The sequence below is a fragment of the Medicago sativa genome, chromosome 6 (assembly GCF_051527215.1).
Source record: "Medicago sativa cultivar Bolivia chromosome 6, Bolivia_mono, whole genome shotgun sequence".
NCBI lineage: Eukaryota > Viridiplantae > Streptophyta > Magnoliopsida > Fabales > Fabaceae > Medicago > Medicago sativa.
This window is the reverse complement of record NC_140754.1, coordinates 22,781,204-22,800,305: the sequence shown is the minus strand read 5'-3', so window position 1 is coordinate 22,800,305 and position 19,102 is coordinate 22,781,204. Positions and strand designations below refer to the sequence as shown.

Sequence of the window (19,102 nt, the reverse complement as noted above, 5' to 3'; positions counted from 1 at the left end):
TCCCTCCATTCTTTCACTTAGGCTTTAAGTAAACATTTTCAAATAAATAAATAATTTAGCACAAGATAAAGTTAGGTAAGAGGTTTCCACGGAATACCGTGGTCGTTAGGGGTGCATAACACCTTCCCCAATCGAAACCAACCCCCGGATCTAAAGTCTCAATAAGGGTTTTTGACTCATTTTTTCCCTTCCCACGAATAAAAATCGAGAGTCCAAAGATCGAAGGTTCAAAATCAATTAATGTTTTGACACCCGAAAATCATCGACTACAAACATATTATGTCATGCTTAGTCAAAAGATGAGAATATCCACTAATTATGGTTTCAAAATCATAATTGTTTTATGATTTTGAAAAGATGAAAAGAGGACTAATTATAAGGACTAATCACACTGGGCAGATTGCATTTGCAGAGAAATGGAAACATTGGGTATAGAAATTCAAATCCATTTCAAAGAAAACAAGCAACAAAAGGTCAACAACCAAGTGTTTGTTTTGAACGTTTCAAGAGATATCCAAATCTTCAAGTCGGTGCTTAAGCTCTACTATCTAACCACATATCCAAACGTACTGGTACCATATTACAATCACCAAAACAAACAATGTATATGTTTAGCAAGAGAATATATGGATCCAAAACAAAACAGTTTGTAAATCAAATGACCATAAAACAGTCTAAAAATTACTTTTCCGAAATGCCTGCAATCCAGTCTTCTCCGAAATCAGCTGTCTACGATCCATAACCTTCTTCTCGGCAATCTGGAACCTATTCCACCTCTCCTCCAATGCAATCCTCTCAGATTTCCCCATCAATTCCAATCCCCTTTTCACGTCGTCCATGTTCAGCCCCGCCAAAATCACATCAATTTCGAATCGATTCATTTGACTCAAAATAACACTCTTATCAACACCACCTTCCATTTTAGCATATTCTTTCTTGGCAGAACCACAACCTATTTCTTTCGTTTTCAAATCTATATTTGCCTCTTTCTTGGCACGCTTTGTTTCTGACTGGGACCCTCCCAGTTCTGACTGGGACCCTCCCAGTTTTATATATGCTTCTTCTATGGCAGGCATATTTGCCTTTAAGATGGACCACTGATCCACAGTCAAACTTATTCCTAAAACGCAGAAAAATAGAAATTGAAAACAATTTTCAATTGTAAATACATAATTATGTTTCGTATAAGACAAATAAAATTACAGATAAAGTCAAGGATGTGTAGGTAAAGACACACCTACTTTTGAAATTACTTTTTTTATCTTGTCACTAAGGTCTTGTATGCATTTTTAATCTCCAAGGATGTGTACTTAAATTTTGTAATTCCTAACTCTGATTTTGTGTTATATTTGAGTGTTTCAGGTTTCTTAAGATTGTGTTTGTTAGGAGGAAGATTTGAGATTTACAAAATCTTATCAATCTTACCATATGTACTATGGTTATTTGCTTACATTTTTTTATATGCTTACATTTTTTTATATGTGCATCGAATAAAATATAGCTACTTTTAAAGTGAGCTTAAATGACCTAAAGTTGTACTTTTTTTTTTTAAAGAGCAAAAATATATTATTTAGAGACGCAACACTTGCATAAGAAGTACAAGTGCGCAAGAGAACATACAAGAGACAACATGCACCATATATAGGAGGCACCAACAGAAAACAATAAAACCCAAATGGGAATCAAAGATGACATTGATGAAAGCTAAAAAGTATGTAAACTTTGAGGACTTTCTTTTTCAAGTAACATGGATAAACTTTGAGGACTTTCTCAAATCATATATGTATACAAAACTAAAATGACATCGAGGTTTAATATGATGAAAAGCACAATGCATTTTACCTGGGTTAGAAGGACATTCCACTCCGTGTTTAAAAACAAACTTCCTAATGGAGACAAATTTTGTCTTACTCCACTCATTCCGCTTTTGAATTGTAACTTTCTTTTGGTTTTTAAGCTGAAATTAGAGAAGAAATAAAAAATTACAATATTTAAGAGTCATTTTTTTTTATTTATCTAAGGTATTATTAACCAAAATAAACAAGTAGAAAAAGACGAAAATACTTTGCAGATGAATAGATGGTTATCATGATCGTAGACATTATTGTCTGAAACTTCCTCTTCTTCCATTTGAGCATCATCCATTTCTGCTACAAGCTCACCAGTTCCTCTTGTGCCTGACGAAGACATTGTCTAATACTCTCACGTAAAGAACTACCAGCAAATTAACATTAGCAAGGTCTAATCAATTTCTAAAATAAATAGAATCTTATGTACATCGTAGGCTTAGAGTTCAATCGTAACCATCATTGCTTAGTTATCTTTTAGTTTTATATCAAAGCAGCTGAGTTTGGTTTGCAATTTAATTTGTATCAGGTTGCTTGTGATAGAAATTGTGTTTTCGAGACTCCTTTTTTGCAAAATAGGGTATAAAATGAAATGAGTTGTGAGTACTTGTCTCATACATGTATGTTTTCTTTTGCAAGCACCTTACGCCAATCAAATTGCAAACTAAAGTCAGTTGCTCTGGAATAAAACAAAAAGGTTGGAAAGTTAATTAAGCAATCATGGTTACAATTAAACTCTAAGCCTACAATTGATAAACTTTTTTAGGGTTTTTTTTTAATCAGCCAATTTATTTGAAACTCCCCACCCGGACAAGACGGACAGGCATAGGCAATAACAGTACAAACACACACCAGAATAGAAACATAGTACAAACACACCAAAAGAGAGGCTAAATAGGATGACATCTTTAAACAATAATGCTTCGAACACTATAAACCCACTATAAACCCACTACCTTATTCTATAAAATCCACCATTTTGTCAACTCAGTTACAAAACATCAAATTTGAAAAACCTCGCTTATTTAGAAGCTCGTCCCAAACATATTATGTCATGCTTAGTCAAAAGATGAGAATATCCACTAATTATGGTTTCAAAATCATAATTGTTTTATCATATTTAGGTAAAAGAAGAAAAGAGGACTAATAATAAGGACTAATCACATTGAGTAGATTGCATTTTCGGATATGGTTTTTTCTATAAAAAATCTGAATTTTTAATTAAATAGTAGTTTATCGAAAAAGTTGAATTATTCTAAACTAGAACAATCCTAGTTTGCCAAGTCCACCACAGACGATGGATCTTATTCATGAAGGATATTCAAAGGAAAATAAAATGCAATTTGAAATGTAAAATATTTAAAATGTCCATTGCTTTAATAGGCCAAAAAAGTAACACAACTCTCAACCCACATTTCAAACTACTATGAAGCTGAAAAGTTACCATAGTAACACAGGAAAATAGATGAAGATTACCTTAGTTGAAGAGATCGACGGAGGACAGGATGACAATTAAAGATCGAGTGCTGTGGAGCGAGAGTTGCGAGCGAGAGCTGAAACAATAGGTAAACGGACATGATTCAGATTTGAGTCATTTTTCCCATTCAAAAAACCATAAATTTAACAAAATTTCCTTCTTTTAATTAAAGTTTTTAACTTCATCATCAATCTCAAAACCCAATAGAGAAACAACACAATAGTAACTCTCAATACACTATAACAAGCAGGGATTAATAAAAAAGAATTTACATAGAAAGATGACGAACCCTTTTCCAACATTAGAGTTGATAAAAAAAAAAAAACCAATAAATCAAATCCATATATGATATATAGTAGAAAAAATAATAATTCAGATTTGAGAGTTATTATTCCCATTCAAAAGCAGTAAATAACTTCCCAGTATAAAAACTTCATAATTCAGATTTGAGAGTTACTTTTCCCATTCAAAAAACCTTAGATTTAATTTTTTTTTTTCTTTCACGTCTTTAAATTAAAGTTTGTAACTTCATCATCAATCTCAATACCCAATAACAAAACAACACAACAGGAGCTCTCATCAATCTCAAATATAGTCACAGGGAAGCATTTAGCAAATAGCACAGCAGTTAAAAACGTGAGTTCAAATCTTAACATATAACTATTTTTCCTTTTTCAGCATCCACATCCTTCCTAAATATTTTTAAATTTCAAATCTTAACACAATCCTCATGGCATATATGATAAGGGTACTGCTAAATGTTACGAAAAAAGTTTCACAAGAACAGCAAGAATGCATATATGCTTAACTTTAGATAAATTGGAAAAAAGTAATCACGTGAAAGAAGGAAATCACAGCCGTGTCTTGGTTAAATTATAAGGACATGATTAATTCGTGTGTTTCGTGTTTTGACATTCCTGCAACATTAAGCATTACCCATATGATAAACCAGTTTCTAAATTTCAAATTTACATAAAACATTCTAAAATTAGAATCAAAATTGAAGGAGATTACATTCAATTTCATATTACCTTACAAGTTACAACAATTAGGGTTTGTGGAGAGATGGGAGATAGCTCTCTGAAGACTGAACTGAAGAATCAATAAAAAAGATGGAGGAGGATGCGGCAGTGATGGATGGAGGAGTGGTAGAGGGCTCGTGGCGGTGGTATGGTCGGTGGTTTGGGAAAAGGAAAAAGAAAATCGCGTGCTTGCATCAGATGAAAGGGGAAGAGGAAATGATTTGGTATTGGTAATTTTCATTTTAATTGACGGGCATTACGGTAATTTCCAGTATATACTTTTTTATTTTTTTTAATTAAGCTACGTTGGATATGCTATAGAGCGGAGCGTGAAAAGTGATTTTTTCAATTAAAAAAAAGTGATTTTTTTAATTGAGCTATGAAAAGTGATTATAGTAGGTGGTGGAGATTTTTCGGTAAGTGATTAAATATAATTTTTTGTAGAAGTGTGATAAAAAAAGAGGGGGAAAATATTTTGGGGTTTTTTTACTGAGTTACGAGAGGGAAAAAAGTGAGGGAAAAAATTTATGGTAATATTTTTGTTGACTTGAATAAAAAAGAGCTTTATAATAATAATTTATATAGAAAATAAATTTTTATTGGCAAAGATAGTAGTGTCGGCTAAGCCCACTCTATATCTGATCTAAAAAATTATGTGCGTCATATTTGAGAAAAAAGAGGTACTGATGATTTTATAAAATTAAAATTTTATCAATAAAAATAATAGAGTCGGCTGTCCGACTCTAAATATGCTCTAAAAAGCTATACGTGGGTCCCCTGAACTTTATCCTCAGCTGTACCGACTCTAAATTTTTCAAAAAACAAAAGGGAATTAGAAATTGAAGTGGAGTGTGCTAGGCCGACTCTAAGTGGATTCTATTAGCAAAGGTGTCGGTGTCGGTGGTCGGCGCTAAATTTTGAGGCTAAAATCATGTTTTCTTGTAGTGAGATTGGAACATAACACAGATAAGATGGACACTAATGTTGAGAAGGAGATCATTATCACTGAAGAAAGGTAAAGCTCCAATTGTTGAATTGAGTCCAGCTGAAATCCACAAAGAACAGGACAAAGCACTAGAAAAGGAATTGATTGTTGAATTACATATTGATCCACACAAAGAGCAAGAGGTAGCTGATCAGGTGAGTGATAGCTCTCAAGGTTCTTTTGTAGATGCTACACAATATAGGGAAGACATTCAATCCAATGATGAGGATGCTGGAGGTGATACTTCAACTCCAGTGAGAGTGCAGAAAGATAAGGCTTTTCTTAGTGCTTCTTGGGCCAATATGGCTGAGAATGAAGAAGAAGCCAGACTATATGAAAATATAGAGCAAGATCCCCCACTAGTGATTCAAGAACAAGTTGCACTACAAGAAAAACATTGATCTGGACGGAATTTTTCGTCGCACAATAGTGTAAAAATCCGTCCCTATTGAAATCTGGAACGGAAATTGCGACATAGATTACTCTAAGTCTCTAAGGACCCAGTGATCCTCAAGGGAAAAAATATGCAAGACAATGTGGAATTGATGAAGAGAAATTAAGAAATTTACCAGAACAACTCTTGTGAACATAGAGCTTGTATATGAGGAGGACAATAAGGCCAACAATATGGACCGTTTCAGAGGCTTTGAAGAAAAAATTTGGTTATCTGATAGTAAACGTTAGAACCACCAAAGCACAAAAAGCAAGCATTATTACCAAAAAGATCTTCACTTTCATTGATCTCTTCCTCAACCATCAAACAGAACATTCACTGGTGAATCCTTCTTTGATTCCATTTTGTATCCAAAAATAAAAATTCCACTACCTAATATGGGTATTATTGCTTGAGTTTGTATTTGTGCTCACACAAAATTTTAGTGGTTATAAACTATAATTTTAACTCTAATTTTAGAATCCAAGTAACTTATCTTATGTATTCGAAAAAGGTTACATAAGATAACAAACCGGATGGCAATGGGTACCTAATGGGCAGGGTACTATAGTACCCATCCCCATACCCACGTTTGTAAAAATATGCCCGTACCCGAGCCCGTACCCTCGTGGGTAACAACTTTAGTGTCTTTCCCCATACCCTATAGGCACCTAAGTGCCCATACCCGCACCCATTACCCGCATTTTAACTATGAAAAGACAATAAAAAACATCACAATTGAAATAAAATTATGATCCAAAAAATTTCAAATCAACTCATAAAATAGTATAGTATTTAGCCAAAAAGCAATGAAAGGCCGGCAGCGGTAGAGATTCAACTAGGGATGGCAATTGGACCCAGGCCCGATGGGCACCCGCAAAAAATACCCACAATGGGTAGGGTAAAACCCCGCTTTTATGGGTATGGGCTTGGGTCCGGGTAATTACCCGCAAATTTAGGTGGGTATGGGTGCGGGTAATGGGACTATACGACCCAGCCCCGCTACCCGCATATGCATATTTATATAATATAATAAATATTTTGTTTATTTTTTGTGTACAATTATTTAATTTATTTAGCTATTGAAGCATAAACCTAAACCTAAAAACTAATACAGTAATCGTTTCATCCTTACCTTCATAAGTTCATGAGCTATAAATTTATGATTTAAATCAATTTGATGTTTATTTTAACATGCACTTTTTTGTATGTATTTTGAATGTTTTTATTTTAATTTGAGGAATATTTTGGATTTTTTTTATTTCGCTAAATGCTACGATTTCTACTATTTTACGAGTTGGTTTAAAAAAATTTGGATCATAATTTTAATTCAATTGTGATGTTTTTTATTGTCTTTTTATAAATAAAGTGCGGGTAATGGGTACGGGTATGGGCACAGGGCACTAAAATTGTTACCCACGAGGGTATGGGCACGGGTACGGGCATTTTTTACAAACGCGGGTATGGGGAAGGGTACTATAGTACCCTATCCATTGGGTACCCATTGCCATCCCTATAATCAACGCAATAGGAGGGGTAGAGTTACTGTATTAAGTTTTTTTAGGTTTAAGTTTAGGATTAAATAGTTAAATAAATTAATTAATTGTACACAAAAAATAAATAAATTATTTATCATATTATATAAATAGATATATGCGGGTTGCGGGGCTGGGTAGTACAGTGCCCATACCCGTGCCCAGTGGCGTAGCCAGGAACTTTGAGTAGTGGGGGCATCATATATATAAATATGTAGCAAGGACATCGTAAATAATTTGGAAATCTTATTTTAATTTTGTAGCAGGATTATCTTAAACAATTTAGACGCCAATGTACAATAATAATTTAGAGACCAATACCAATTTGGCGTAGTCATTTTGGTCTCTAAATGTGTGATGTGTTATCACTAAAATATTTGAATTTTATCAAAACTATGAACACATTTTCAAAAGTTTCTTTGGTTACTAATTGTATAGTATTATTGAAAAATATATATAAGGATTAAATTAACCGACTAAAGACACATTTAAAAATCAAAATGATAAATAAAACACAATTTATTTTTGTAATTTTAATAGAAAGATTGATTGATAGCCCCTATTGATTCAAAACCTTTAAGTTTTTCCATAATATTACGTTATATTAATATTATATACTAATTATTAAAAAAAATTGAACAAAACCTTTAAGTTTTTCCATAATATTACGTTATATTAATATTATATACTAATTATTAAAAAAAATTGAACGAAGGTAAAAGATATTGATGTTGAGAGATGCAGAGTATTTTTGTTCATAGGCTCTAATACACATTTTTTTGAGTAAATGTTATAAATAAATAATAAATGTAGAGTGTGTAATGTGTTTGCATGTGCATGAAGAAATCTTCACAAATTAGTGGGGGCACAAGCCCACACATTGCTAAACGTGGCTCCGCCACTGCCCGTGCCCATACACATTCAAAGTTGCGGGTAATTACCCATACCCAAGCTCATACCCATTAAAGCGGGGTTTTACCCTACCCGTAACGGGTATTTTTTGTGGGTGCCTATAGGGTCTGGGCCCAATTGCCATCTCTAAACCAGACTCAAATTTTCAACAAACTCTTTTACCAAAAATCAAAATTTAAACATATCCATTTCATTAAAAGCCATAAATTTCCACAAACAGCAACAAGTTAACAAAAATAAAATAGAACAACAAAGAGAAATCAGTATCCAGACTCAAAGAAAAGAACAAGTTAACTCTAATTTGTTTTCATCAAATTAAAATAAAACAACAAAGAGCAACAAGTAACCAGACTCAAAATTTCAACAAACCCATTTTATCAAAATAAAAAATTTCACCAAAAAGCAACAAGTTGACAAAGATCAGCTATATGGAGGAATGAAGCTGAGAAAGAAAGGAAACTACAAACCTAAAATTGCAAGAGAGGGAGGGATTACAACAAGAGAGGGAGGGATTCGATCTTCAGATTGAAAGAGAGAGATGGAGAGAGCGTTAGTTTAGGGTTGGGTTTTTGTTTTATGTTTTTGTTACTTCGATGGGATTGGGTTTTTAATTATCTCACAATATATTCTTTTTGAGGAAAATAATAATATTAAAATTAAAAAATGATAAAAAAAATATATATAAAAGTGGCACCAATATTCCCGCTCACCCTTTTCACCAAAAAAATATTTCCACCAACAATTCCCACTAAATTTATGGAATAAAATAGACCAAGTTGTGACCGAAATAAAAATTACGTGACAAAATACAAGTTTCATCCCAAATTTGCGACAAAAACGTTAATCCGTCCAAAAAATATATATAAATTAAAATTAAAAAAATTTAACACAAAAGCGTCGCAAATTCCGTCCCGGTTTAATTAATTTGGGACGGAAATAAAATTTTGTCACGACTTTCCGTCTTAATTTGACTGTTTTCTTGTAGTGTTGATGCAAATAGCTTTCCAAAAAAAAAATTATAAGGCAAGAGCAAGCAACGTTGCTAGGTTAGGTCATCAACATTTTTCACCGAAGTGTTATTTTGCTGAATCTTTAGCCTATGACAAGAGTCACAGTTAGATCTTAGTGCTTAAAGTCTATTCCAAGATATAGAACTCATGCTCATCTATAGAGAAGATGAGATGGAGTGAGAACTCTCTAGCTGCTAACCTGGTTGGAACATGGTCTCTCCAATTCACCATCAAATTTTTGGACCTTGGCATCAACATGTGGTTGTCCTTTTATAGTTAAAGATCAACCACTACAAGTTGTATGATTTGGTCATTTTACTTATGAGCTATCCTTATCTTATCCTACCTACTCCAAACATATTCCCTTATATTCCTCGTATTCCAATCATTGGCGCGAACTCATAATTCTTACTCCTTAAGCAATGGCCAGAAGTGGTCCCACTTAAAAAAAAATGTCTTTTAGTTTTGGTCTTTGTGATCTGTTCCAATATTAGCACATTTTTTGTTGACAGCATTTCATAGTGAATTTGCTAGCTGTTCTATGATAATGTTTCAGGTGATATATTTTTCTTCTTTACTCTTAAAACCGGTACAGTTTATATGTTGAAATCTTTGCCAACCACTAAGGTGCAAATTGTTGATATGCTTGACTGCTTATTACAGTATAGTTGAGAATTGGTGATGATGAAACTTCTCTTTGAATCTCACCTTAACTGCTTTTGCATCGCGCTGATTGAGATAATCCAGACTATTTGTCAATTGTGTTATAGTAGAAAATAGTGGGTTGTTCAAATTTTGTTACGCTATACTGCTATACCACCGCTATTTGACAACTATTTGTATTAAATAGTGTACTATAGAACAATAGCGATTTGTTCAATTTATACTAAGCTACATCGCTATAGCGACTATTCATAACATGTGTTCGAATCGGTTTGTAGAAATCCAAGGTAGGGTAGTTGTTATGAAAGTTATAGAAGATCATAAAGTAGTTCAAGCTATGACGGAGATCATTCCAAGGTGTTCTATTTGTTACTGGACAGTAAGAATTCATGATGTTGTTTCAGTTTTTTTCATAGTACCTTGTTAGAATTGATAAAATAAAAGATTAATAAATTAAAATGCAAACTTTAGGTGGTCGAACATTAAGCTCCAACTTTGCGGTTTTTTGAAACGGCAAACTCTACAGGGGCATATTACTTGACCATTTTCCACTACGTAAGGCAAAATTAATAAATTCCACTATCTCTTGCTCGTATGCAGCCGACATTTGTGGCTTCATAATCCATGACTTATCCATTGCTTTAAATATAAAATATGGATTTCAATAAATTGACATATTGACAAATATATTCATTTAAATGAATATATTCATTTAAACATAGACATGTCAAAACAATACAAATATGTAGTTTACAGTATGTAGTTTGGAAAATCACAGCTAGGTGTCATTATATTTTAGAAACAAAAAGCACCAAACAGAAGCAAATCAAATATATATCCTACAAGACATAATCTATATCCCCATTTTACAACACAATGAATAACAGTTCCAGCAATAACAAATCAGAAAAATGTGCAAACCTAACAGTCCAAGATCAAAAAACATTAGGGAAAAAGCACTTACATAAACAGCAGCAGACTTTAAAAACCAATAGCGCGAAATGCTTCTTTCACTGAGCCCAATCAAAATATCTGTGAATGACCAAAAGCAACAAACAATTAGGAAAACAAACAATGAATTCTTAAATTACAATACTATATCGCCAATGAATTCTTTTCCTGAACCATTTTTTTTATTATGAATAAGAACAATCCAATCAAAGTAGATCAATCAACGTTATGCATCAATACAAATTCTAGTAAACCCAAATACATAAATGGCTAACTAACAATCATGGGAACAAAAGTAAATTGTTTCTGTTTATATATAGAGCAGAATTTTCTTACAAAAATTTGCTATCTTATTTTACATAAGAAAGCACCCTAAATTGGCATATTGAAGTTTCAACCAAAGGAAGAACTGTGCAGCACAATCAACTAATGGGGGAAGTCAGCAATTATAAGAACTTCCATTGCAGAGCCTTACACTTTGTGCATCACCAATCCATAGAAAATCATAAACTTAATCATCTCCCTCTCAACAACTTGTGAACAGCAACTTCCATGATTTTCCCTTACTTTCACATGTTTTTCTTCCTCCAACAATCTCAAATAAAACCATCTCATAATTATACACACAAATCTTCCTATTTCAGAGGCTACTCCTTGTAACAGTATTGGAACTAATCAAAATTCAATGGCTAATCAGCTTTTCTAGATGATAATCAGCTTTTATTTTATCTTTCGTGAATAACAGAGTGAATTTAGTTGAACATGCCATCACGCCTAACAAGCCTCGTGGAAATCACTTACCTTCGAACAATCTCACCACACCAATGCATACACAATACATTCAAACTTGTCGAGAGAATTTTTGAACAAATCTTCCTCTTTCATAAAATAAGGTTAAGTGTTCATATTATTCTATAATTTATTTTATACACATTGATTTTATAATATGTTGTGAACTATAAATTTCCAGGATATACGAAAATATAGATTGTTTCAAATCAAGTGAGAAGTATCTATCAAGGAACATAAATATGAGTATAAGACCTTGACAGAAACATTTCTTCAAACTATATGCATTCACTACACTTCACATGAGTTAAAATATTTTAAACCACTCATAAACACTAAAAGAAACATGGGAAGTAACCTATCAGTAAACCAACAACTTAAATAGGAAAACATGTTCTTCCAACTTAAACAACTTCACAATTTTTTCCGAAGATCAATGGCAGAATGGTTATTAAACTTGTTGAAGCAGTTGATTAAGACAACAACAACAACAACAACAACAACGCCTTATCCCACTAAGTGGGGTCGGCTACATGGATCAAATGCCGCCATAATGTTCTATCAAAGACCATATTTGGATCCAACTCATTGACCTCTAAATCTTTTCTAATGGTTTCTCTAATAGTTTTCTTAGGTCTTCCTCTACCTCTTTTAACCTGACTCTCCGCCATTTGATCTACTCTTCTTACCACGGCGTCTACGGGCCTTCTCTCTACATGTCCAAACCATCTAAGCCTATTTTCTACCAACTTTTCTACTATAGGTGCTACCCCCACTCTCTCTCTAATGATGTCATTCCTAATCCTATCATGTCTAGTCTTACCACTCATCCAACGCAACATCCTCATCTCCGCTACGCTTACTTTACTCTCGTGTTGGCTCTTAATCGCCCAACACTCCGTACCATACAACATTGCCGGTCTGACTGCTGTCCGATAGAACTTTCCTTTCAGCTTAAGTGGTACTTTCTTATCGCACAAAACACCTGAGGCTCTTCTCCATTTCAACCACCCAGCGAATTAAGGAAAATCCTTATAAACCCAAATGTCAAGGAACATGATCCAATTGCATTAGGTCCAAATTTCTCATTCCTACAGACAAAGCAATTATACTTGAAAGTCCTAACAAATTGAAACCACGAACGAGGTTTAAAACTGCACATCAATTCTCTGAGAAGCTAACCTATCTGCCAACCACTTCTGTATACTTCCTCTAAAATGCAATAACAATAATTTGAATGGATTATTAACAGAGATCAAGCATGCAATTATATAGTTTCTCTTCAGTTTTTTACAATGTTAGGAAAGGATCAATTAAAGGATCAATTACCGGTGCAAAGCTAAAACAAGCACGTCTAGGCAAAAGCTGGAATTTCCAGCATCATAAAGTCACGGTGAAAGTGACATTGGGAAGTGTGCACCGTGAAAAAAAAGTGAAACCAAACACTGCTTACAACTGATGAAATTCTGAACAACCAATTAAAGGATCAAATTATCTCTTTTTTCACACACTAAAATTACAAATACATATCAAACCATTCACCATAGCAACAAAATCAAACCATATCACAGATCAACTAATCCTAAACCTTTTTCAATTTCGAGAAACCCAAAATGCAAAATTACAGAATTTCATCACAAAGAAACAGCATAAGAACACACATACATAATATTATGAAAGCTTTTTCACAGTCATCAACGGAGCCACGAAGCGGCGAAAAAATGAGCGGAGGTGTGGGTGCTGTGTCGCAGTTAGATTGAGTGAGAATGGACCGATTCAGAGCACAACACAGCAGATTGAGAGAGGTTGAGTTCCGATTCAGTGAGGTTAGGTTTAGAGAAATTGGAGATTTGAGAATGAAATGAAAATTTGGGTCTTAGGGTTTGGGAAAGTGAGGGAGAAAGCGGGAGATGAAAGTTAGTGTTAGTGAGATGAAAATTTTGGCCAAGCAGTTTTTCTTGTATAATAGGATAGTGGTCATATTGTTCTCATACGTCGGATAATTTTTTTTATTTTTTTTATTTTACGTCTTTAGAATTTCTATTTCAAGTGTACTAAAAAATTACATTTGGAATCACATGGTTTAAATAAGAGAATTATAAATTATTTTAAAATTATGAGTTAGTGAGTACAAACAAAAATAAAAATCATTAACATTAATCAAAGTTGATGACTCTCATCTATATCTATATCTATATCTATATTTATATACAATTGCAGATGTTTTACAATGACCTATATTAAATGCTACTTTTTTTTGACGAAAATTTCTTGAAAAAAAAATAAAATTGGTTTTTGTTTGGCTTATTAGGGGGTAAATCAAAACAAATTTTTTTTACAGGGTGGTAAATCAAAAAAAAAAATTTACAGTACGGGGGTAAAGACCTATTAACCCTTTTTTTATGAGTTCAATTAACAATATCCGACTAGAACATGGAAAGATCCAATTGTACGATTCTCAACCCAATAACTTGCGATTTTGCGATTAGGAATTTACGCGTTTTTACGATTCCAGAATACACACAACCCAATTAACCTAATCAACCCTCTCATTCCCAATCGTTCCAAATCTTCAACCTTCTATCATCCTCTTATGGATTGATCGAATTGTTTCTCATTTGTTATCTCCCTTTGTGGATGTAAAAAAGAACCGTATAAAATCACATCTGTTTCTTGCCTCTCCTACTCTCAATTTCCTTGGCTTATCTCACCCCTTCTTGATTTTCGACTATGCTTCTTGATTCCATCTGTCTTCTTTCTTTTCTCTTCACAATTTTTTAGTTGATCACTGGTTTTCTTGTTTCTGAATCTTGGTGGATCCTAACACCCCAAATCTTCACGTTTTTGTCACTGATCCTTCTCAGAGTCATACCCACAATTCCACCAATCCTCATCTTCACAATGCTGGCTTTATCCCTACCAGGCTCACTTTACCTGCACAGAATCACACACACTATCATAAAGGAAACAATTCTTTCCAATCACACTATCAGCAAGAAAACAATTCCTCTTCACCTGACCCTCAACCACAAACCCCCCAACCTACATCAAATTTCTTTGTGTACTCAGAAACTATTATTCATGAAGGGGTTCAAGCATGTAGTAGAAGTCTCTTGGGCAGGTTTATCACAGACAAACCCATCCACATTCACTCAATTCAGACAGGGCTTAGTAACATTTGGGGGAACCCTGCTGGATTACAAATTCAAGAAATAGAGGGACAGATTATCCAATTCTTCATGGATAAGAAGATTGACCAGGATAGAATCTTACTGGGAAATCCTTGGATATTCAGAAATTCTTGGCTCATCATTAAGCCTTGGGATAGAGAAACTAACATCAAGGACCTGGATTTTGATCATGTGCCAATATGGATACAATTATGGGGCTTACCAAATCACTGTAAAACAAAACAGATGGGGAAAAATCTTGGTGCACTGCTGGGTAGAGTGGAAGCTGCAGAATTTTATGAATACCCTGGGAAAAATAGGATTATTAAGATCAAGTTGGCTATCAATATTCATCAACCTATTCAAACTGGTATTCATGTGGGAAACCCTATTGATGGGACAACATGGATTGACTATAGATATGAAAGACTACCCCAAATCTTCTATAGATGTGGGATCATAGGTCATGCTGAGAACCTGTGCCAGAATTTGCCAATGGAAACAGGTAATTCTGTACCTCTTGGACCATGGATACGGTCTACACAATATGGTATAAGAGCTATGGAAGCAAAGGACAAAAAGTACTACAGTAATCCATCACACTCAAAAGATTTTGGCCATTATAGTCCTCTTGTACCTGAGACCCTCATTCAACAACTAGCTTCCATGAAACTTCAGCAACAATCTACTATGCAGTTTCCTAAACAACAACAACACACTATGGGACAAGCCATCAACAAAATCTACTCCCCCCCTCAGCTGATCAAAGAAGGCTCTATGGACCTAACCTCTATGGCCACTACATCAAGCACTAAAGGAAACAACACAAATAAAAGACAGAGAATTGAAGACACACCCGCCCACACTGATATGGCAGGCCCGGCTCAGCAAGCCAGCCACCAACCATGAAGCTCCTTTCATGGAACTGTCAAGGGATTGGTAACCTTGTGACAGTTCGAGCTTTCAAAAAGCTTATCTCTCTCTACCATCCTGATTTTATTTTTCTTATGGAAACTAAGAAACTGAAAAAACAATGTTCCTTCTTGTCTTATGTAGGTGCTCAGTATGAGTCTTGCTCCACTGCTGGTTGGGGTAAATCTGGTGGTTTAATTTTCTTGTGGAATCCTATTTTCAAAGTTGAAATAAAAATGCATGATTTCTTTTATATTGATGCCCTTATAACTTCATCTATTGATAACACTGCTTGGAGATGTTCTGGCATTTATGGTTTTCCTCAACATCAAAACAAGTTTCTTACTTGTGATACTATTTCTAACCTCTCTCTTAATGATTATAATCCAAACTGGTTAATTTTTGGTGACCTTAATATGATTTTACATCATACAGAAAAAATGGGGGGCAACCCTATGGACCTAAACACTACTCAAACTTTCAGGGACACTATTAATGTCTGCAATTTGATGGACCTTGGTTTTAAGGGTGATATTTTCACTTGGGCTAATAACCAAGATGAGGGGCACATTAAATGCAGATTAGACAGATTTTTTGCTAACCAGGATTGGATCTCTTTTTTCCCTAACTACTCTAACTCTCATCTCACTAGATTTGGTTCTGATCATAACCCTCTCTTGCTAGATTTTTCTACTTCTCCTCAATGCATGTTCAACTATCCTAAGCCAAAGAGGTTTGAACAAGTTTAGCTCAGTAACGAAGAGCACAATAGTATTGTCCAACAATCCTGGGCTAACCCTTTGGAACCCATCAATCAGAGACTCACTCTCACCCTTAATAACCTCTCTCAATGGGGCACTGCCACCTTTGGTAACATCAGTAAAAACATCAGACTCACTCAGACTTCTCTTCAGGAACTTCAGACTATAAGTGAGCAACATGGAATTATGGAATAGATCAAAGCTAAAGAAAAAGAACTTGACTCTCTTTTAAAGCAGGAGGAAACATGGTGGCACCAGAGATCTAGGGCACTTTGGCTTCAACATGGAGATAAAAATACTAAATTTTTTCATATGAAGGCAAGCCACCGTAAAAGAAGAAACAAAATTGATAGCATCCAGGACAATGATGGCAATATCCATTATGACCAAAAAAACAATGAAAATGTGTTCAAGGATTACTTCCAGACTCTCTTCACCAGCCGAAACCCAAAAAACTTCCATGACACTATCCAGGTTGTTCACAATAAGCTTACTGATTCTATGAAAAGTCACCTTAGCAACCCTTTCACTATTACTGAGATCAATCATTCTATCAAAAGCATGAAAAGTTTAGCTTCACCTGGCCCTGATGGCCTCCCTGCTCTCTTTTATCAACACTACTGGCCTATCATTGGCCCTGATATTTCTACAGCCTGCGTAAACATCCTCAACCATGGTGGTGACCCTAGTTGTTTTAACCACACTAATATATGCTTCATCCCCAAAAACAATAACCCTTCCAGTCCTAAAGACTATAGACCCATAGCCCTTTGCAATGTTTCCCTCAAAATTATCACAAAAATTATAGCAAACCATATTAAACCCTTCCTCCCTGACCTTATATCTGAAAACCAAAGTGCTTTCATTCCTGGAAGACTCATAACTGACAAATCTCTTATGGCTTTTGATATTTTCCACTACTTCAAACATACTACCAGAAAGGAGGGTTTTGTTGCTATAAAAACTGATATGGCTAAAGCTTATGACCGGCTAGAATGGGATTTTATAGAAGCCACTATGCTCACTATGGGATTTCCCCCTAATCTGGTAACCCTCATCATGAAATGCATTACTTCTGTGTCCTATAGTATTCTCCTTAATGGCAGACCCTCTACAAATTTCAAGCCTCATAGAGGAATTAGACAGGGAGACCCTCTTTCTCCCTATCTTTTTATTATTTGTGCAAATGTCTTTTCTAAACTAATTTCAAAGGCCCAACTGGATAAACATATTCATGGTATCAAAATTGCTCCAGGGGGCCCGGAAATTAGTCACCTCTTTTTTGCTGATGACAACTTGATTTTTTGTAGGGCTAACTTAGATGAAGCTCTTAAAATTAAACAAATTATCACTGCTTGCCAGGATGCCTCAGGCCAACTAGTGAACATGGATAAGTCCGAATTATTATTCAGCAAGAAGGTGTCCCCCCAAAGCAAAATGATTGTCCAGCAACTCCTCCCCATGCAAACAGTTACAACCTTCTCAAAATACCTGGGTATGCCCACAGACATTGGCAGATCAAAAAGACAAACCTTTGATTACATACAAGACAGAATCTGGAAAAAAATTAAAAGGTTGGAAAGAAAAGCATCTCTCTTTTGCTGGAAAAAGTACCTTAATTCAAGCACTGGCCCAAGCCATTCCTGTAACGCCCTACTTTTATTATTTATTCTTTTATTGAGATTAGATGTCTTTTTATAATTTAGTCGACTTATTTTGATGAGTGATATTTTGTTATGTTATACGTTGGTATTTACTAGTATAATATATATGTTATTTGGTGTAGAAATATATTTGTTATTTTGTGTGGAAATATATATGTTATCTGGTGTAGAAATATATTTATTAGTAGCCCCTATTGTATATATTTAATGGGAGAATATATTTAATGGAAGAATATATTTAGTGGGAGAATATATTTAGTGGAAGAATATATTTAGTGGGAGAATATATTTAGTGGAAGAATATATTTAGTGTAAGAATATATTTAGTGGAGAAATATAATTATTAGAATAAGTAGATTTGGGGGCTGAAATAGAAAGAAGATAGTTTGGGCCTAATTAGATTTAAGAAGAGAAGTTAGTATTATAAATAGATGAGATATTAGGTTGACAGACTAACATATGCAAAAAAAAACAAGGATTTGGAGAAAACAAGGTTTAGAGAGAAAAGAAAAAGAGGTGAGAAGAACCAAGAGAATGGTTACCAATCGATAATTCTAAGGTAAGGGTGAGACTATCATTCGAAAATATTAAGTCCGTAATTCTAAATTTGCAATTAACATGTTCTAGGATTAGTTTGTGAGAATTTGCGAATTAGGGTTCTGAGAGAGAATTGATGATTAGATGATGGGAAATTGTTAGATTGATGTAGAAATTGTGTACAAACCTTATATAATCCATGGGTAATCATAATCATAGAGCTTGAAGTGAATTTTTATGGACTTTCAGCACAACTTTTCCGAATTTAAAATGAAAACTGGTATTGATCGGTACAGAATTGGTCTTAGGCGTAAACATGAAAGTTTTAGATAATTTTGTTAGCTTTCCAGTGGCTTTGGTTTTACGTGAAAATGATGTTTTGTCTTTGAGTTATGATGAAAATACTACAAGGAGGTCTTAGCGAAATTGCACAT

General features: G+C 34.3%; 1 protein-coding gene across 8 annotated transcripts; it reads right to left on the bottom strand.

The window, feature by feature from the left end:
• Positions 1-430: 430 nt before the first annotated feature.
• Positions 431-13,557, bottom strand: LOC146913782 (uncharacterized). 8 transcript variants are annotated; one of them, XM_085716984.1, is made up of 6 exons: positions 12,954-13,557; positions 10,849-10,916; positions 3,324-3,400; positions 2,065-2,214; positions 1,843-1,957; positions 431-1,120 (listed from the first exon to the last, which is right to left on the bottom strand). In XM_085716984.1, exons 4-6 carry the CDS (start codon positions 2,188-2,190, stop codon positions 675-677), a joined length of 687 nt encoding a protein of 228 aa, XP_085573110.1. In that variant the 5' UTR covers positions 2,191-2,214; positions 3,324-3,400; positions 10,849-10,916; positions 12,954-13,557; the 3' UTR covers positions 431-674. The 8 variants fall into 8 exon arrangements, with proteins under 8 accessions (XP_085573110.1, XP_085573114.1, XP_085573109.1 ...); XM_085716988.1 differs by having other exon boundaries at positions 2,065-2,177; XM_085716983.1 differs by having other exon boundaries at positions 2,065-2,526; positions 13,290-13,557.
• Positions 13,558-19,102: the final 5,545 nt, after the last annotated feature.

What these genes read in the sequence shown, in the direction of transcription:
- LOC146913782 (XM_085716984.1), bottom strand. Translation starts at nt 2,190, where the DNA reads ATGTCTTCGTCAGGCACAAGAGGAACTGGTGAGCTTGTAGCAGAAATG. An exon ending in ACCATCTATTCATCTGCAAA is followed by an intron (nt 1,958 to 2,064) that starts GTATTTTCGTCT and finishes CTCTAATTTCAG; the next exon opens with CTTAAAAACCAAAAGAAAGT. An exon ending in GGAATGTCCTTCTAACCCAG is followed by an intron (nt 1,121 to 1,842) that starts GTAAAATGCATT and finishes TCTGCGTTTTAG; the next exon opens with GAATAAGTTTGACTGTGGAT.